This window comes from Halyomorpha halys, unplaced genomic scaffold (genome assembly GCF_000696795.3).
Source record: "Halyomorpha halys isolate HHAL.00 unplaced genomic scaffold, Hhal_1.1 Scaffold790.1, whole genome shotgun sequence".
Taxonomy (NCBI): Eukaryota; Metazoa; Arthropoda; class Insecta; order Hemiptera; family Pentatomidae; genus Halyomorpha; species Halyomorpha halys.
This window is the reverse complement of record NW_027108682.1, coordinates 186,852-203,367: the sequence shown is the minus strand read 5'-3', so window position 1 is coordinate 203,367 and position 16,516 is coordinate 186,852. Positions and strand designations below refer to the sequence as shown.

Sequence of the window (16,516 nt, the reverse complement as noted above, 5' to 3'; positions counted from 1 at the left end):
AATGATAAAATAAAAGAATACTAACAATAATTATTATTAAAAATAAAGAAATAATAGAAATGTGTGCTTTTTTGATAAAAATTTCAACAATGCAGAGAGAGAATAGGTAAATATCACTGAACTAAAACAGCTTTATAAGTTAAAACTCATAACAGAATCATATTTCATAATATCCAATAAAAGACTGATACTAGAGGCAACACTGAACTCTTGAATAAAACTGAACCTAACAGATCGTAGTGTGGGATGTCAAAAGGCTGTATTTCAAGGAAAAAACAGATTTCTGAATAAACTAAAATAAATTTCTGGTTTGGATAGGAAAATATTCCCAGTAATTGCTATTGAAGTATAATATTTGTAAATAATGGTTTTAAAATTGAAAAGGTACAAGGTAAATTCAAAAATACAGTCCTTTGAGTGTATTGACAAGGTATATCTCTTCTTTATAATTCCTGAAAAATTATTAAGAGTAAGCAAATTAAATTTATCTAAAAAAGTATATTAAAAGTAAAATAAGTAAAAATGAATACTTAAATATTTATTGTTTACATATTTTTTTATTTAAAAATAAATATTTTATTTATTAACGTAAAATAGAAAGTAAAACGTATCATATGTATGATGTAGTTTTTTTTATTTATTTAAGAAAAATCACCATAAATTACCTCAGGAGCCATCCAATATGGTGTGCCTATGAAAGATTTTCGCTTGTTAATGGTAGCTGTTATTTGGGCAGACACACCAAAGTCGGCTAATTTCACATCTCCATTTTCAGTAAGTAGGATATTAGCACCCTAATTATAAAACAGCCAGTAAAAAGGGAATAAGTAAAAAGAGAAATGTTTAAAGAAAATGATCAAAGAAAAAAAAATGAAAATCATGTATTACAATCATATATTTTATTTTTTACTGTACTATGACTATACATTATAAGAATTAAAAACAATTTTCTAATTAGGTATCAGTATGCTGTTTTTTTAAAAGTATAAGATGACTTTTTGAATTAAGTTTTTCTCCTACTAAATAAAGAATATCTTTTTTTTTGTGAAAAAAAATTATAATAATACTATAAGAGTTTACTACTTTTAATGTTTAAAAACGAAATAATTAAGATTCATAAGAAATAATTAAATTTTTTCGAAGAAAAAAATCAATGACCATTATGCAGTAAAGCAATTAGCTCCAGTTGCTCTTTGAAGTACAAAAACACACAGAAATATAAGAATATAGATAAATATATGAAGGTATAAAGGTTCCATTAATAATAACAAAATAATATTTTAGGAAACAATTATTCAGAAACATATGACAATAAGAGAAATCTCAAATTACCTTGATATCCCTATGCATTTTCCCCATACCATGAAGGTAGGCAAGTCCGTGAAGTGTTTCTTTACACATATAAGATATTTGAAGTTCTGTTAGTGGGCCAGTTACTATTGAAAAGATATCAATGTTACTAAGTAAATTGCTATGTTGAGTAATTTTGATAAATATGGTTATAGAACATTCATTTCTTACTGTGATATATATCCTGTAATGAACCTCCACCGCAATACTCCATACATATCCACAGCTTATCCCTTCTTAAATAGCTGCCATAATAAGCAATAATGTTTTGGTGCCTACAATCTTTCATCATTAAAATTTCTTGTTGTATAATTGCAAAATCATCACCTGTAGAAAAGAAAAAATAATAGTAATTTGCTTCCAAAAAATCACAACAAATTGAGATCAGGGATTACAAAACAGTAATTTAGCTATTTATATAACACTAATAAAACTTTGTAATGTCATAGTTTATTCCATTCTAATGTTAAAATCTCCAAAAACTAATAAGATTACATAATTTAAACAAAAAACAAATAGGCTAACAATCTAATATTGATTAAATAAATAGATGATTTTAAGGATCATAAAAGTGCTTTATACTGCAATTCGTAATCGGACTTCACAGAAGTTAAAAACGAAATCAATTTTTTTTTAAACAATAAATAGAAAACACAATTTTTTTTTTTTTCATGAAACATAATCAATTTTCTAACATTTATTTGAATAATTCATTCACCACTAAATAAAACAAATTTGCATAAGATTTTTTACTTTACACCTCTAAACATACTTGAAAAAACAAGAATTAAAACTTTCTTATTTTAATGAAAGATTTATCAATAAAATTTCGCAAGGCGATACTTATGGGCAATAGGAGATAACATTCACTCCTTTTCGTATATTACTTATATGTCGCATCATCAATGCAAAACTAAAATAATTTAAAATTTTAACTTTATATTAAACATAAATTTTGCTTGTTAACCAATTAAACTATTAAATTTTCATTCATAATGATGCATTTTTTATTTTCTCAAGTATTTCATTAATAACGACTTACTTCTTTCATTTTTTTTTTTTTTAAATAGATGGCCAACTTTTCTGTATATAACATTTACTTTTTATCTTAAAAGTGTGTCGTGATCGACTTGTCATAGGTGTAGTCTACAGGGGAAGAAGGGGTATGAAATATATACTATGTTTATACACTGTGTTTCAATATAAGGTGCAATTCAGGGAATATTAAACAACAACATTTATCATTCACTATTGTAAAAAGTAATCAAGTTCCCATTCTTCATTGAAGTGACATGTGTTTGATTTTTTTGGTTTACTACTCATGTTCATGGGTATACTAGAATGGAAAAAATATGACTATTTACAAAATAAATGTTGAACAAAATATTTTCCAGGAAAATTCAAAAACTGTCTCCGTTTCATTGAGAGAAATAAAAACAATACTGCATACTACGATCGGGGACAGCAATACAAGTATATTAAAACCTAATATAGATATATTAAAATTTAAAAGAAGTAAGTATGTTAATGTCACAATATATGTATTAGAGTTTACAATACTGACTTCTTAATGTAGATATAATTATAGTTATTCCTAATGTATTTGTAATACTGTCCTTAATGTTTCTCTCAGTGTAATGACTGCAGTTTAGAGATCTGTTGCCGAGAATGCTCACTTATCAAGTAAAGAGATAGGTAAGAAAAGAAATTTAATTTAGAACAAAGGAAAGGGACTTGCATTTTAAACAGAAGAAAAATTAAAACACAATGAGGATACCGAGGATAAATAATATTAATTCATAATGCTGTTAATATAAAAGAAAAGAATTTACCGTTTGACACTACCAAATATTCAAGTTAAATGACTGTGTTCTTTGATAAGTCGAGTCATAATTGTTGTGTTCACATGTTGGGTCCGGTGACAAGCATACACACAGAAATCAAAATGTATCGTTCTGGATGGGCAGAGATTTCTGTGTCAGGCTGTCAGAATTCTAAGAATTCCCAGAATGCATTAAACTATTGCTAGAAAGCTTTGTCTACTAGTCTACTACAATCGCTTCGAAGTCCACGGGACACGGAATTCCACCCTAGACAATGTGAACGAACAATGATTGGCCTTGAGATCGACCGGTAAGTCGATATCGATCGGTTAAATCACCTCCTTGCACAACCGTTGGTCTAGTACCAGTACTTCCTTACAAACTACTGCACCCCTGATCTTTCATGGGTTGTAATGGTACAGATTTAATTTTTAATTTTAATATATTTAGCTAATTTCTACGTTCTAGCCACATATTATTAATATTAATGATTGAAGGAAGATGGTCCGATTGGTGGTCAAGAAAGATATAAAAATAGTTCTACTAATTTTGACTGCCACCCGTACTATCTTGCTATATTCAATTACATATGGTCAACTATTACTGATATTAATGGTTTGATTAAAATATCTAAATACCTGGCTCCAGTTTAATGACCTTGATGGCAGCTAAATCATTCGTTGAAAGTCTTTTGGCCTAAAAAAATAATAATAAAAATATATATGAATAAATTGCAGAAAAATTAAATTATTAACTTGATTTGTTTCCAGCCTCAAGTACATAGCAAAAATTCACTGATAAAGTAAAATTAATAAGCATGCACGAAGTGCAAACGGGGAAAAACAATCCAAATCCTCTGACCATATTTTACAGATAGAAACCAATACCAATAAAAAACAAATAAATGTAATTTGATTATTTATTAATCATTAATTGATTATACATCATACAACCAGTTAATGGACTGGTTTGTGATCATACAAGTATGAATGTGGGTTGAGCAGTTCAATTGGATGGTCAAAAATGAGGCATCAAGCTCGCAGTGTAGCCCTTCATACTTGCCCATCCAAACAATTCTAGGTATGAAAATGTGTGGGTAACTTACCAACTTGACTCAAACTAATGTTACATTGAGGGTGTGTTATGCTTAAAATGTACACTATGTTTTTTTAATGATTAAATTATTTAATGTTCTTGATACACTATTTATATCTTATTAATTCTGAAAATATATATTCATCTATACATTGAAATATTTGTGTACAGACCATATTCTAAACTACATGTTCATCAGTTTTTTATATTTTGTTAAAATTATTAATTAAATAAGAGCAGAAGATGGACGGGGGGATGCGGTCAACAGAAAAAACACAAATAAACAAATTATTTATTTGTGCCGACGTTTCGACTTGATTTTCAGGTCTTCATCAGGGCTATAAAAACAATAAGACAACAATCATCATTCTAAGAGAAAAAAATAATAATAAAAATAAATAAATACAAATAAACAAAATAAAATAAATAATAGACTAAACATTTGGAAATATACATAATAATGGAATGAAAATATAAATTATTTGATTAATAACTATGGACAAAGACAGTAGTAAATTGATAACATTATTATTTATATACATATAAATGTGAGTAATCACATTTATTATTTATTATATATTACTCACATTTCTATGTATATAAATAATAATGTTACAAATCTACTACTGTCTTTGTCCATAGTTATTAATCAAATAATTTATATTTTCATTCCATTATTATGAATATTTCCAAATTTTTAGTTTATTATTTTTTTCTCTCTCTCTCTCTGAATGATGGTTGTTGTCTTTTTGTTTTTACAGCCCTAATGAAGACCTGAAAATTAGGTCGAAACATCGGCACAAATAAATAATTTGTTTGTTATTTGTGTTTTTTCTGCTTACCGCACCCCACGACCATCATCTCCTCTTATATATCTACGGTCAACTATCTTCACATCATTAATAATTAAATATTGTAAGCACTTAAGTTGCTAATTCTACTCCTCTATTATTAATATAATTGTCCTAGTATTCAGAGATAATGTTATTAATTAATACCTGAAATTAAAGTCTTAAGAGTTTGGAAGTTATGAAAAAAATTTAAAGACATAGGGTAAAGGTATAACAGTTTCACAACTACAATTTAATTTTTTTTTATTTATCAACTAATTGTCTTGCACAGAATATCTTTCAGATTAAGGGTACAAACAAATCTTTTACAGTAAGAAGAGTATTCTTTGTCAAGGACCTGTTTTACAACCTGAATGAAAGTGAATAAATCTTTTTAAAAGCGTATTTTTAATGTAAAAGCTTTGCATTATTAAGAAAGTATGAGTATAATTTCTTCCCTTGCATACTAACATAGTCAAAATTACTAATAATACTACAAAAAATTTAACCAAGGAGAAATAACCCTATATTTAGCTACATCTAAAAGTCTAAAATCAATAATGTTTTTCTATAATTAACATAAATTCTCTCAAAAAACCTTAATAATATTCTTATATATATTAATAATAAAAAACCTTATTGTTCACAAAACCATATTTGTAGGATAATTATCCATATATTTTATATAGTTTTTTGAAATTGAATGTAATTGACATTCCTGTCTGCTTGACCTCATTGTAACACGACCAGTAAGAACTACTGTAAATATTTGAACAAATAAAAGGGAAGTTAAAAGATTAAAGAAGATAGAATGAAAACATGATCTAACTTCTTCATTCCTTTCTAAATGGCTAAGTTAGGATAGAAAATAATAAATTAAGTGGTTTATTTGAGGTTTAACAGCCTTATGTACTCCAACTAGGACAAGATAGACAGAACTCCTACAGACAACAGATCTATGCCGGCAGAATAGGATGATGTCCAGCCGGAGGGTAAAAGATGAAGTTCTAAATGTTTTACTATCACCAGTAGCGAGTTGTTATGCAGTCATAAGTAACATCCACTACTGTGAACACCTGCACTGCCTGACAGGCAAAGTTGGGTGAAAGATAAAATAAAAGATAAGAATTTAGTCTTTTATCTTGTTCTGAAATTAGAGATGATAACTGATACTCCTCAACCCATTTACAATTTAAAAACACCCTGTTCAAAATCCTAATCTCTAAAAATTAAAATGATGCATGAAGCTGTGGTTGAAAGATTCCTGATTATGCTAATATTTATTAATGATTGCTTTACATGTCCTGATAAAGAATTACAGCCAGAAATCCACTGTAATGCTCATTGAAGCGAATATTATGTTCAGAAACTATAAAGCATATGTATTTATAACCTCGAGGAACAAAATAATTTATACTAAATAAAGAACAAAGTAAAAACAAAACTAAACTAACAAAACCTATCAACATGCTAAATGTGTAATCATAAGGTGATATTACCTTCAAATTTCAGAACCAAGACACAGATAAAATAAAGTTTATAATTGATTTAGAAAACACAAATTGAAAATAGATCAAGATTAGAAAACTATATTTGTAATTTTAATAGGATAAAAAATAATCAATATTTTGCTCCTGAAATGCCATTCCTAGAACTGAACGGAATAAGAGAACTGGTAATATATGATGGTCGATGTAGCCATCTATTGAGAATTTAAAGGCTAAATTAATTTGATCATCACCACGTTTGGACTAAGTGCGACATGACAAGAATCCCCACCTGCAATATTTAGTGATGTCTACCACAGATATAAAGAGGAGTAGATATAGCACATCATTTGGAATTACATGCTGTGGTTTTTTATGTGTTGATGATTTACTGCTCTTGTGATAGTCTCTTGTTTGTAAGGTTGTTGAGGAATTTCCCATAAGTGTCCTGTTAGGTATTCAAAATAAACATCTGCCCCACATTTGATTTTTCTCTACACTAGGAACCTTTGTTCACTCATTTCTAAGATGTTTCTTATTCAGGTATACAAGTCATATGAATATTAGCTCTTTAAATGTTCTTATTCTTATAATGTTTCAATTACTATCAATCCCTTTCATGCAATTAAACATGTTTCACATTCTAGTGATTAATTAGGGGGTTAACTTTCGATTTATTCATAGGCTCTGGTTAAGTGTGACCCATTTACTAATGAGGAATATCCATGGAATATCATACTTACAAAAGTTATGTGGAAAGCTTTTATATTGATTTAAGTTTAATTTTTAACCTCAGTTATAAGTGTCTGTTCAACAAGTCATTTTTAGTAATAAATGAGATCAACATTTTCAACTCGCTGGGCAGATTTTAATGAAACTTTCTAAACATGTTTATTGTTAGCAATGTAAAAATAGTAATGGGGTATACTGAACTATTTTCTTTTATCCATGGTTTTTTTAGCATTGCTTCCTAACAGCTGAAATGATTTTGATGAAACTACGTTAATGTTTAACATTAGTCTAATTATGATACTTTAAATGTCAATTACTCCCTCTCGCCCTTACTTTATTCAACATGAAATGGTTCACTTAATAGTACTTTTCATCAATTAGGACTGTTGGCATACACATTTTGATAGCGAAAAAAAAAATTTAATATAGACTATTTAGGATTAAAATATACTGATTGTATCTTTCATTATATGACATAATGATAAAATAAAGCTCACATTTCATCATTCATAAATTTAGTAATACTAATGTTCTTGTTTGTTTATTTTTCAAAAGTAAGTAATTTAGTATAAATTTTATGAAACAATTTTAAACTGTGTTTTTTGTCTAATCTGAACTAGAATTGGTTCAATGTGGAAATGTAGACAAAAAGTAGCTTCTAAAGAATCACTGATACAGTGATAATAAATTAACTATGAAATCCTCAAATGATAGAGTAATAACACTAATATATCAATAGATTCAAATCAATACCTCTTATCACAAAATCAACAAATTTTGAAGAGACTAAAAAAAAAAAAGTTTTAATTTAAATGCCTTAAACAGACCAGCCTAAAATTTTGATGTTTGGTTAATTAAATTTATACTAAAAATAAAATAAAATCATTTTGTAATTGTTCTTACGTCAATTTGTATTTAACATGGTAATGAAACTCAAGAACTTTTAATACTCGAATTATTAAGTTGTAGATTGGACTTATACGATACCAATTTAAATCCATTGATATGTTACAATTATAAATGTTGAATATAATACAATGAAAGAGAGGAGGGTACCATAAAAGGCCCTAATTATAATTCATAAAAAAGAATTGAAGTAAAACAAGGATTCTTCACCAAGTGAGAAATAAGAGGACTCTAATCTCCTCCTATTGTTACTAAATTTGTTGTAGTATAATTTTTATTGTTAATAATAACAATAAGATTCTGAGCTGCCAATAAAAAATTGGGGAAAGGCTTACATGAAATCCAACTGAAAATACTTAATATATAATAGTAAAAACTAATTATACAACTGGTTAGATACCCAAATCATAAAATTTTAATAATGTACCTTATAAACGTCTCCATAGGTTCCACTTCCAATCCTTTGAATTAATTCATACTCGTCCTGCGGATTTTTACGACTTATATCCGATGACAAAGATGTTGAAGAGGAATGAGCCATGGTTGTAAGGCCTGATAATTTAGCTGTGGATGTTCAATTAAATACAGTAAGCAAATATATGTATGAAGCTGAGATGGACAAACATTTAGGTTGTAACTTTAACATTGTACTAGTTATAAGTACACATTAATATAAACCAATTAACAACTGATGGTAAAGCCCATGAGCTTGATACTCTTAAATGCCATCGAAGGCAAGAAAAACATTTAAAATTCAATACATTGTTATCTAGTAAACGTATTGTATTTATGTATGCTTAGTACTTTATCAATAATCCATAGAGGATGTCTTCAAAAGTAGGTTAACCCGTGGGGCGCATATATGTTCTTTGTACATTAGTAAGAACGGCTATAGAAATGCTACAAAATAGTAATTCAAACATCATTTTGTTGAAAGTAGTTGTAAACAGATTAATATTATAAAATAGAACTGATGTTTGTTTTATAACTATTGTTGTGGCCGTGGATTGTCAAACCTCTTGGGCAGCTTTACCAGTATTTGTTTAAATAATGAAGTTGGGGTATTTTGTTGGAATTCGCTTGAAATGTTGGCTAAACGTTTTACTTTGAAATGTTTCAGTCCTCGTATAGCCTTGTTCTTAAATTCCAGTTGTAAATGGAGTGATATTTTTACCGTCCTTCGTTCGGTTTGTGAATGATTTTTTTGAACATGGCTGGAAATTTTTGGCAAAGTTCACATTAGTAAGTCTTATTGATATTTATTTATTGTAAATTAGTGTGCTCTGAGTATCTTTATAATTATGGAATATTTATGTTTTATTTAAAACCACGTCTTTATAGTGACTAATTATTGTCATATTTTGTTTTTATTAGCCAACAGTGGGTATTAGACAAGCAGGACCTCATCAGGGAAAGACAGCAGGATTTGAGTGTCCTCACAGATGAAGAGTATCAGAAAATATTCATTTTCTTTTCAAATTGTCCGTAGTTACATTAGATTTTTATTTGCTTACTTAGCAAGTTTTGTTTATAACCAAATAATTATTGATGTATTCGGAATGTCATTTTATTTTTGCAGTTATTCAAACCTTAGGGGAGCAGCTTAAATTACGTCAACAAGTTATAGCTACTGCTACAGTATATTTCAAAAGATTTTATGCTCGTAATTCATTAAAATGTATTGATCCTTTATTGTTAGCACCGACTTGCATATTTTTAGCATCAAAAGTTGAGGAATTTGGAGTAATATCAAATAGTAGACTAATAACAACCTGTCAGACTGTAGGTAAGTTACTAATGAGTATCAGTATAAATTACTCATCTATTTGTTTCCTTAATAAATTAAATATTTTAAAATATTTATTGGGTTCCATTATAACTTATTTAAGATAATATTAGATATTTTAATAATTATTAATAGAATTTAAGAATTACTGTTTTATAAATACCTTTATTCTTATTGTATGTTTTCTGAAACATTTTATTTTTTTCCTTCTGGTAGATGTGTTTTAGAACTGTTTATGACTTATGTAATTAAATTCTACGGATGGTAGGTTTTAGTAGTCTGTACCCATGAAAAAGTTACCTTCTTTATGATTTGGAGTAAATTAACACTAATCTTTTATCTTATCTTTATTGCAAATCACAAGTGTGGTGGTGGTAGCCATAAATCTTGACCTTGTGTAATAGTAGTAGTATTTGATGTACAGTAGTATGTATGTACATACAGATCATATATTGATATGATGATAAAGAACATGCATTGTTCATTCACTATATTAAGCATATATTCAACATGTATCTGTATTGTCAAATGATATCACTATGCAATGAAGTATGTTTTTAATTTTTTTTTTTTTTTGTTATAGTTAAAAATAAGTTCAGTTACGCTTATAGCCAGGAGTTCCCATATCGGACAAATCATATTCTAGAGTGTGAATTTTATCTTTTGGAGAATTTAGATTGCTGTTTAATCGTTTATCAACCTTATAGACCTCTACTTCAGCTTTTGGCTGATATTGGAAATGAAGACCAATTGTTAGCTCTTGCATGGAGAGTAGTGAATGATTCTCTTCGAACTGACGTTTGTTTACTGTACCCTCCTTATCAAATTGCTATTGGTATGTATATTAAGCTATGTATTATTTGGAATTAATTTGTATTGCACATATTATTTATTCATTGTATTTACATTAGTATCTTATAGTAGATTTATAAAAAATATGTTTACAAATATAGTGGTGTCTAATATGTATTTTTACATCTTGTTTTCCAATTATACTTGGAAATAAAAATCTATCAATTTCATAATTTTGGAAACAATTTATGTGTGTAAAACATTTTAGTTTGATGGAATAAAAATATTTAAAAAAATTTCTTGTAATTTTTAAAATAATTGCAAATAAATTTTTTAAATAATATGGATTTGCAGATTGCCTACTTTTGTTCATGAATCTTATATAACATAGGACATACTGTTTTTCATTTGTAACCTCTAACTGCAAAAATTACTTAACCAATTACAGGCTAGAATAGGTTATAATAATCAGAAAGAATTTATTTCAATAAGAGCTTTATTCAGTGGGCAGACAAGCACCTTTTTCCAATCTGTAGAAAAATGAAGTTTTGAAAGGAAAAGTTGCAGTTGTGTAGAGAGGCAGGAATGATTTCGAGAAGATAAATTTTGATCGTTTTTACTTGCATTTGATCTTGACCATAGCCTTTTGTTCAGGATTTCAGTGAAGAAGCAATTAAGTCTTTTGGGAAATAGGAAGAAATTAACAGTTATAAGTTGGGTTTTGAGGAGTAGTTGATTGGGGTTTGAGGAGTAGAATGAGGATGAGTATGAGACTCATTCCAAATAGTCCAGGAGCCCATGCTGAAAATGTCACTTTTTTGTATAAAGTCTAGTTAATTTCAATCCACTATGCTCTCTAAGATGAATTACAAAAATATACAAAAATCCTAACCATCTTCATATTTTAAAAAAATAAACGTTTACTTCTTCAAAGCCAAAAAATAAAAAAATGTCAGCCTTTTTTAATTTTAAAAATGTTGTTTTGTTTTCAGTGATCAAGCTATCCACTGGATGAAGATTATTATCTTTTTCACCTTAGAGTACATTTTCTAATATTTGAGTGCTAATAAAGCTCTTTATGATCAATAATTCCTAAGATATAGTTCCTAAAAAACTCACATATGTTTCCAAATTGTGAGAAATCAACATTTCACATCATGGAAACCACTATCCGTTCAAAAACAATTGTTCTAAACTATGTTATGATTAATTTAACTAGCTTCAATTTGTATTTCTTTTTAGTTTCTATGATGCAGTTTTTAAAAAACCAGATTTTTGTTCTCCAATTAATAAGAAATCAACATTTTGTGGATTTATATTGGTAGGTATTTTGGAAACTACTACTCCTATGAAGATTATCATTTTAAATTACTTTATGGTGCATTAAACTTGCTTCAATTTGAATGATAATTATTGCTCCACTTTTACATCTAATAGTTCCTGTGGTATACTTTCTCATGTATCAACATTTTTTCAATATAAAAAATGTCAATCTTTTGTGCATATATTTATATTAGACATCAGTTGGTTTAATAGTTCCTGAGATAAATAACCAAAATAAATTAACAAAATCTTGGTTTGTCGTTAGGATTTTTCAACTTATTATTCATTATTATTATGAAATTATTCAACAAATAGATGTCTTGTCACTCAAATTGAAGCTAGTGGAATGCACCATAAATTATTTTATAATGATTATTTTCATAAGAGTAACAGTTTCCATGATATATGCATAAATATTTATTTAAAATGTTAATTTATTTGGGAAAAAATGTTGGTATTTGGAAAACTATCTCATGAGCTATTAGACCTACTAATGTCTACTAGCAATCAAATTGAGGCTACATAAGTGCTCCATGAAGTTGTTCATAGTGATTGTTTTTGTCAGAGTATTAAACAAATATTGATCTATCTCATCCATAATTCTCCATCATATGGTGTGGGAGAAATAAATAGGTTAAATAGAATGGGATAATGATTCGAGTATAGTAAACCTTTCATGATTCTAATTTAGTTAATATAAAATTAATTTATGGTGAATAATAAAAATTCTAGAGAATTTTTAAGAAATAGTGTGAAACATTATTATTTATTTTAGTTCTTCAACCACTGGATTTATTTTTATCCTGTACTAATTTTACAAAATATATGAAAGTTACAAAAGTTAATTATATACAATTTGGTGTATTACAATTTTTTTTGTTATATTTTGGTAAATATACTTTCTTTCTTTCTCTAAAGCTTCTTCAGGAAATAGAAGTTGAATTTTGGATTAGAAAATGGAATTATGAACTAGAATTTTGTTGCATAGCATAATGAAAAAAATAAAAATGAAAACATTTTGAAAATATTCAATTTAATTCAATTTATTTCCTCATTCTCAATGTTTTATTGGTCTGTGATTGGGTTGGGTTATTGAAATAATTATTAATAACTATAAAACATGGAAAGATCTGTTTGAAAATATTACAATTCATATAACTGGCCCTTCCATCTGAAATTTGTGAAAGCTTTAGATTTTTTTTTTCTGGAGCAGGAAACATGCTTAATTTAATCCAAAATAATGAAGGTTTTGTAGTTACTTGCATCACTTAAATTAGTGTTTAAGCTATATTGTGAGTTATATATTTTGTTTTTTTAGTAAAAACTTTTTCAGGTTCCCTTCACATTGCGTGTGTGGTTCTGCAAAAAGATCTTAAGTCATGGTTTGCAGAACTGAATGTAGACATGGAGAAAATTCAAGAGATAGTTCGTTACATCGTTAGTCTTTTTGAGCTTTGGAAAACATATGATGAAAAAAAGGATATTCAAGCTCTATTGGCAAAAATGCCTAAGCCTAAAACTCAACCTTCCAGATAACAAGGGGAGGAAATGTCGAGTGGTATCGACTAGTAAAATGTTTCCACTCAATATTCATATTTACTGTTTCTAATGAAAAGGATAGTGTTCAGTATAACTATGATGTAAACTTCCATTTTGAAACAAATCTACGATTTCATAATACATATATGTGTAAATTTATGTATTTATACAAGCACTCACATATATCTCTTTAAATCAATGCCTTAATGGAACTAAGTATATAAAGAAGGGAAATTTAAAATGATAATAATCATTTAATTAGACATTTTCTTGATACTTCAAATGATGTAATGACTGAAAAATTAAAAAACAAAAAAAAGTGTAAAAAAAAAAAAATGTTCCTATAGTGATATTGAATTTCTTTTATATTTATATGTATTTTAAATTATCTAATAGTTAATGTAAAATATGTTTTAAATACCAATAAAAAAGTAAAACCTGGTCTAACTCGTAGTTTTTTGTTTATTTAGTTCAAACTCAATTTACAATATAATTTTATTTATTTATTATAACACAATTTTATAGTTGTACTTATTCTTTAACTTTTTATTTTAATTGTATGGATAATCTCAAATTATGTGATTTTTTCTTATATTATAGCACAATTCCGTAAAATATCTATTAAATTAATTACATTGAAACTGCTTGTACAAGGGGATGGGGTAGTTAAAAATAGCTTCTCGAATTATTATGATTTTTTTTGTAAAGGTTTATTTATGAGTTTCATGAATAGCAATTATAAAAATTTAGTTGTATTAATGTTGGGATTTCTGTAAGGTTTCCAATTCTGTTCGCCTAGAAGATGATAAGAAACCTACCAGTTGCTGTTGCCACTTACACTTCTGTGGCTTCAGTAATTAATTAAATAATTGTAGTATCTGAATGATTTCATTTATTCTAGGTATTTGTAAAAAGTTATATGAAGTATAAAAGATCATTTTTTTTTTAATTACTGTTAGAAAAATAGGGTTGTTTTGTTTTCTCTCTGGTTTTTATTACACTATATATTTTTAATATTTGCCACAGCTTGTGTTATTTCACTTTATTTATTTATTAATTATTGACTAGTGTTTAGTCTGAAACTGAACAGTTTTTGAACAGACTGAAGGAACAGTTTTTATGTTTCCTTAACCAAAAAATAAGACATGAAACCACTCAGTTTTGAAAATTCAAGGAAGTAAGATATGTAATGGATCTGCACTAGAAAAATCTAGAGTTAAAATTAATCCTTGTATATTGTAAAACGGCTATTTTTTTATTATTCAGGATTACAATACCTTTACTCTATCCTTCATATAGGTAAGTGAAAGTAAATATCTGACCATGGATAAACAATGATTATCAAATTCTTTCATATTTTATACTCATCCGCAGTGAGAGATGTTTATTTTTTTTTTTTTTTCAAATAAACAAAATTAAAGGTACTTCAAAATTTAGATTGAAAACTTTTTATTCTCCTGTTGCTATGTAAATCCATATACAAGAGTTTCTCCAGGTGTGAAAAACGATTATCAACTTCATTCTTGTCTGGAATACAACTGTGAAGTATAAGATAAAGCGTGTACTATGGAATGAGAACAGGCACTTTTGGTTATTTAAGGCAGTTGTATGAAAACAGCTTTCTCCTTGAGTTATTTAGCAAATTATTTTATAGTTCATATTTGTTAATTTTATATTACTACTAACAATGAGAGGACTGATTATTTTATATTAACAAAATTGGATGTATTTTAGTATAATTTTTTTTTTTAAATCTAGCATTTAAGCCTTGTATACTAGTTCAATTAGGGTAATACCTAATTGATGAGAACAATCACGTGATTGTGCATTGCAGTGGGTTGAGCCCGTTTTTTAAGTCAATAAAGTGGTACATCCGCCAGTTGATCTTATCAAGAAAGTTATTGTCACATCCCAGGCATGTACCTAATAATGTAGCACAGGCCTAATGTACTTCTTCATGAGACCACCATAATTAGTAGAATTTATTTTTTGATTTTTTCAGTGAATCAAATGAATAGTCCGATTTCCATTCTGTTTTTTTATAAATATTGAATTCACACTGATTGGATTTTAAATCCACCAATTTAATAATAAGGAAAATAAAATTCGAAAAAATAAGTTAACGATTTGTTTTTCGTGTTACTATTAAGTGTCATCTAGAAAGGGTCTAAAAACCTTGCCAGGACACCTGTTGAAATCCTGGAAAAAGGTGATCATTAATTGTGTATAACTCAAAATGTATTCATTTTTTCATACATGTTCATCATAGCCCATTGGACATACGATAACCCGCCAGAACTAAGTTTTAGTGTATTTTTTAGATTATTATTGTATTTTACTGGTTACTGGTTTTATTTAATTCATTTTTTTCTCTCCTTCCATCTATCCGTCTATTTTTCCTTAATATGAAAAAAAAAAAAAAAACGCACATAAAAATATTATAAAACACCCTGTTCCAAAACAACCAATGTTTATTTAAATAGGAAAAATAAGAATACAATTTTTTTTTTTTTAGGATTTCGGTTACTTTTATTTATTTCTCTCTTTTTTTATTTATTTTTTTTAGTTTGGAAAAAATGAATAACTCTAATGGACTTTCAATTGAATGCAATCGGAAAGTTGTGAGAATGGACATACTAAAGATTGTTTAAGTTTAGTAAAAGTGTCACGAGATAGAGAAAATTTACATACCATACGTATACAAATGTATAGTTTGAAAAACAGTGGCGAACAAAAACTTAAAAAACTTCATTCATTGGTTATTCCATAATTTCTTTTAATGGAACTTTCCATTCTTATTGCACATTAATACATAGCTTAGGGGATACAGAAAAGTGTAAAATATAATAGAAA

The 16,516-nt window shown here is 27.5% G+C and overlaps 2 protein-coding genes across 10 annotated transcripts in view; one reads left to right on the top strand and one right to left on the bottom strand.

Moving 5' to 3' along the window:
* Positions 1-10,333, bottom strand: part of hppy (MAP4K3-like protein hppy) — a 53,033-nt gene extending 42,700 nt beyond the window's left edge. For 7 of the 9 annotated variants that reach the window (XM_014429346.3, XM_014429347.3, XM_014429348.3 and 4 more), the window contains exons 1-6: positions 10,173-10,333; positions 8,651-8,787; positions 3,812-3,869; positions 1,522-1,677; positions 1,333-1,436; positions 666-794 (exon numbers count right to left, since the gene is read on the bottom strand). In XM_014429346.3, coding sequence (XP_014284832.1) covers positions 666-794; positions 1,333-1,436; positions 1,522-1,677; positions 3,812-3,869; positions 8,651-8,787; positions 10,173-10,203 — 615 coding nt within the window. In that variant the 5' untranslated portion in view covers positions 10,204-10,333. The remainder of the gene's footprint in view (positions 1-665; positions 795-1,332; positions 1,437-1,521; positions 1,678-3,811; positions 3,870-8,650; positions 8,788-10,172) is intronic. The other 2 variants (XM_014429352.2, XM_067046964.1) reach the window with 1 other exon arrangement.
* CycC (cyclin C) lies at positions 9,209-14,110 on the top strand. Its single transcript, XM_014429353.3, has 5 exons — positions 9,209-9,465; positions 9,598-9,704; positions 9,803-10,009; positions 10,593-10,844; positions 13,458-14,110. The coding sequence occupies exons 1-5, from the start codon at positions 9,419-9,421 to the stop codon at positions 13,658-13,660; spliced, it is 816 nt and encodes a 271-aa protein (XP_014284839.1). The 5' UTR covers positions 9,209-9,418; the 3' UTR covers positions 13,661-14,110.
* Positions 14,111-16,516: the final 2,406 nt, after the last annotated feature.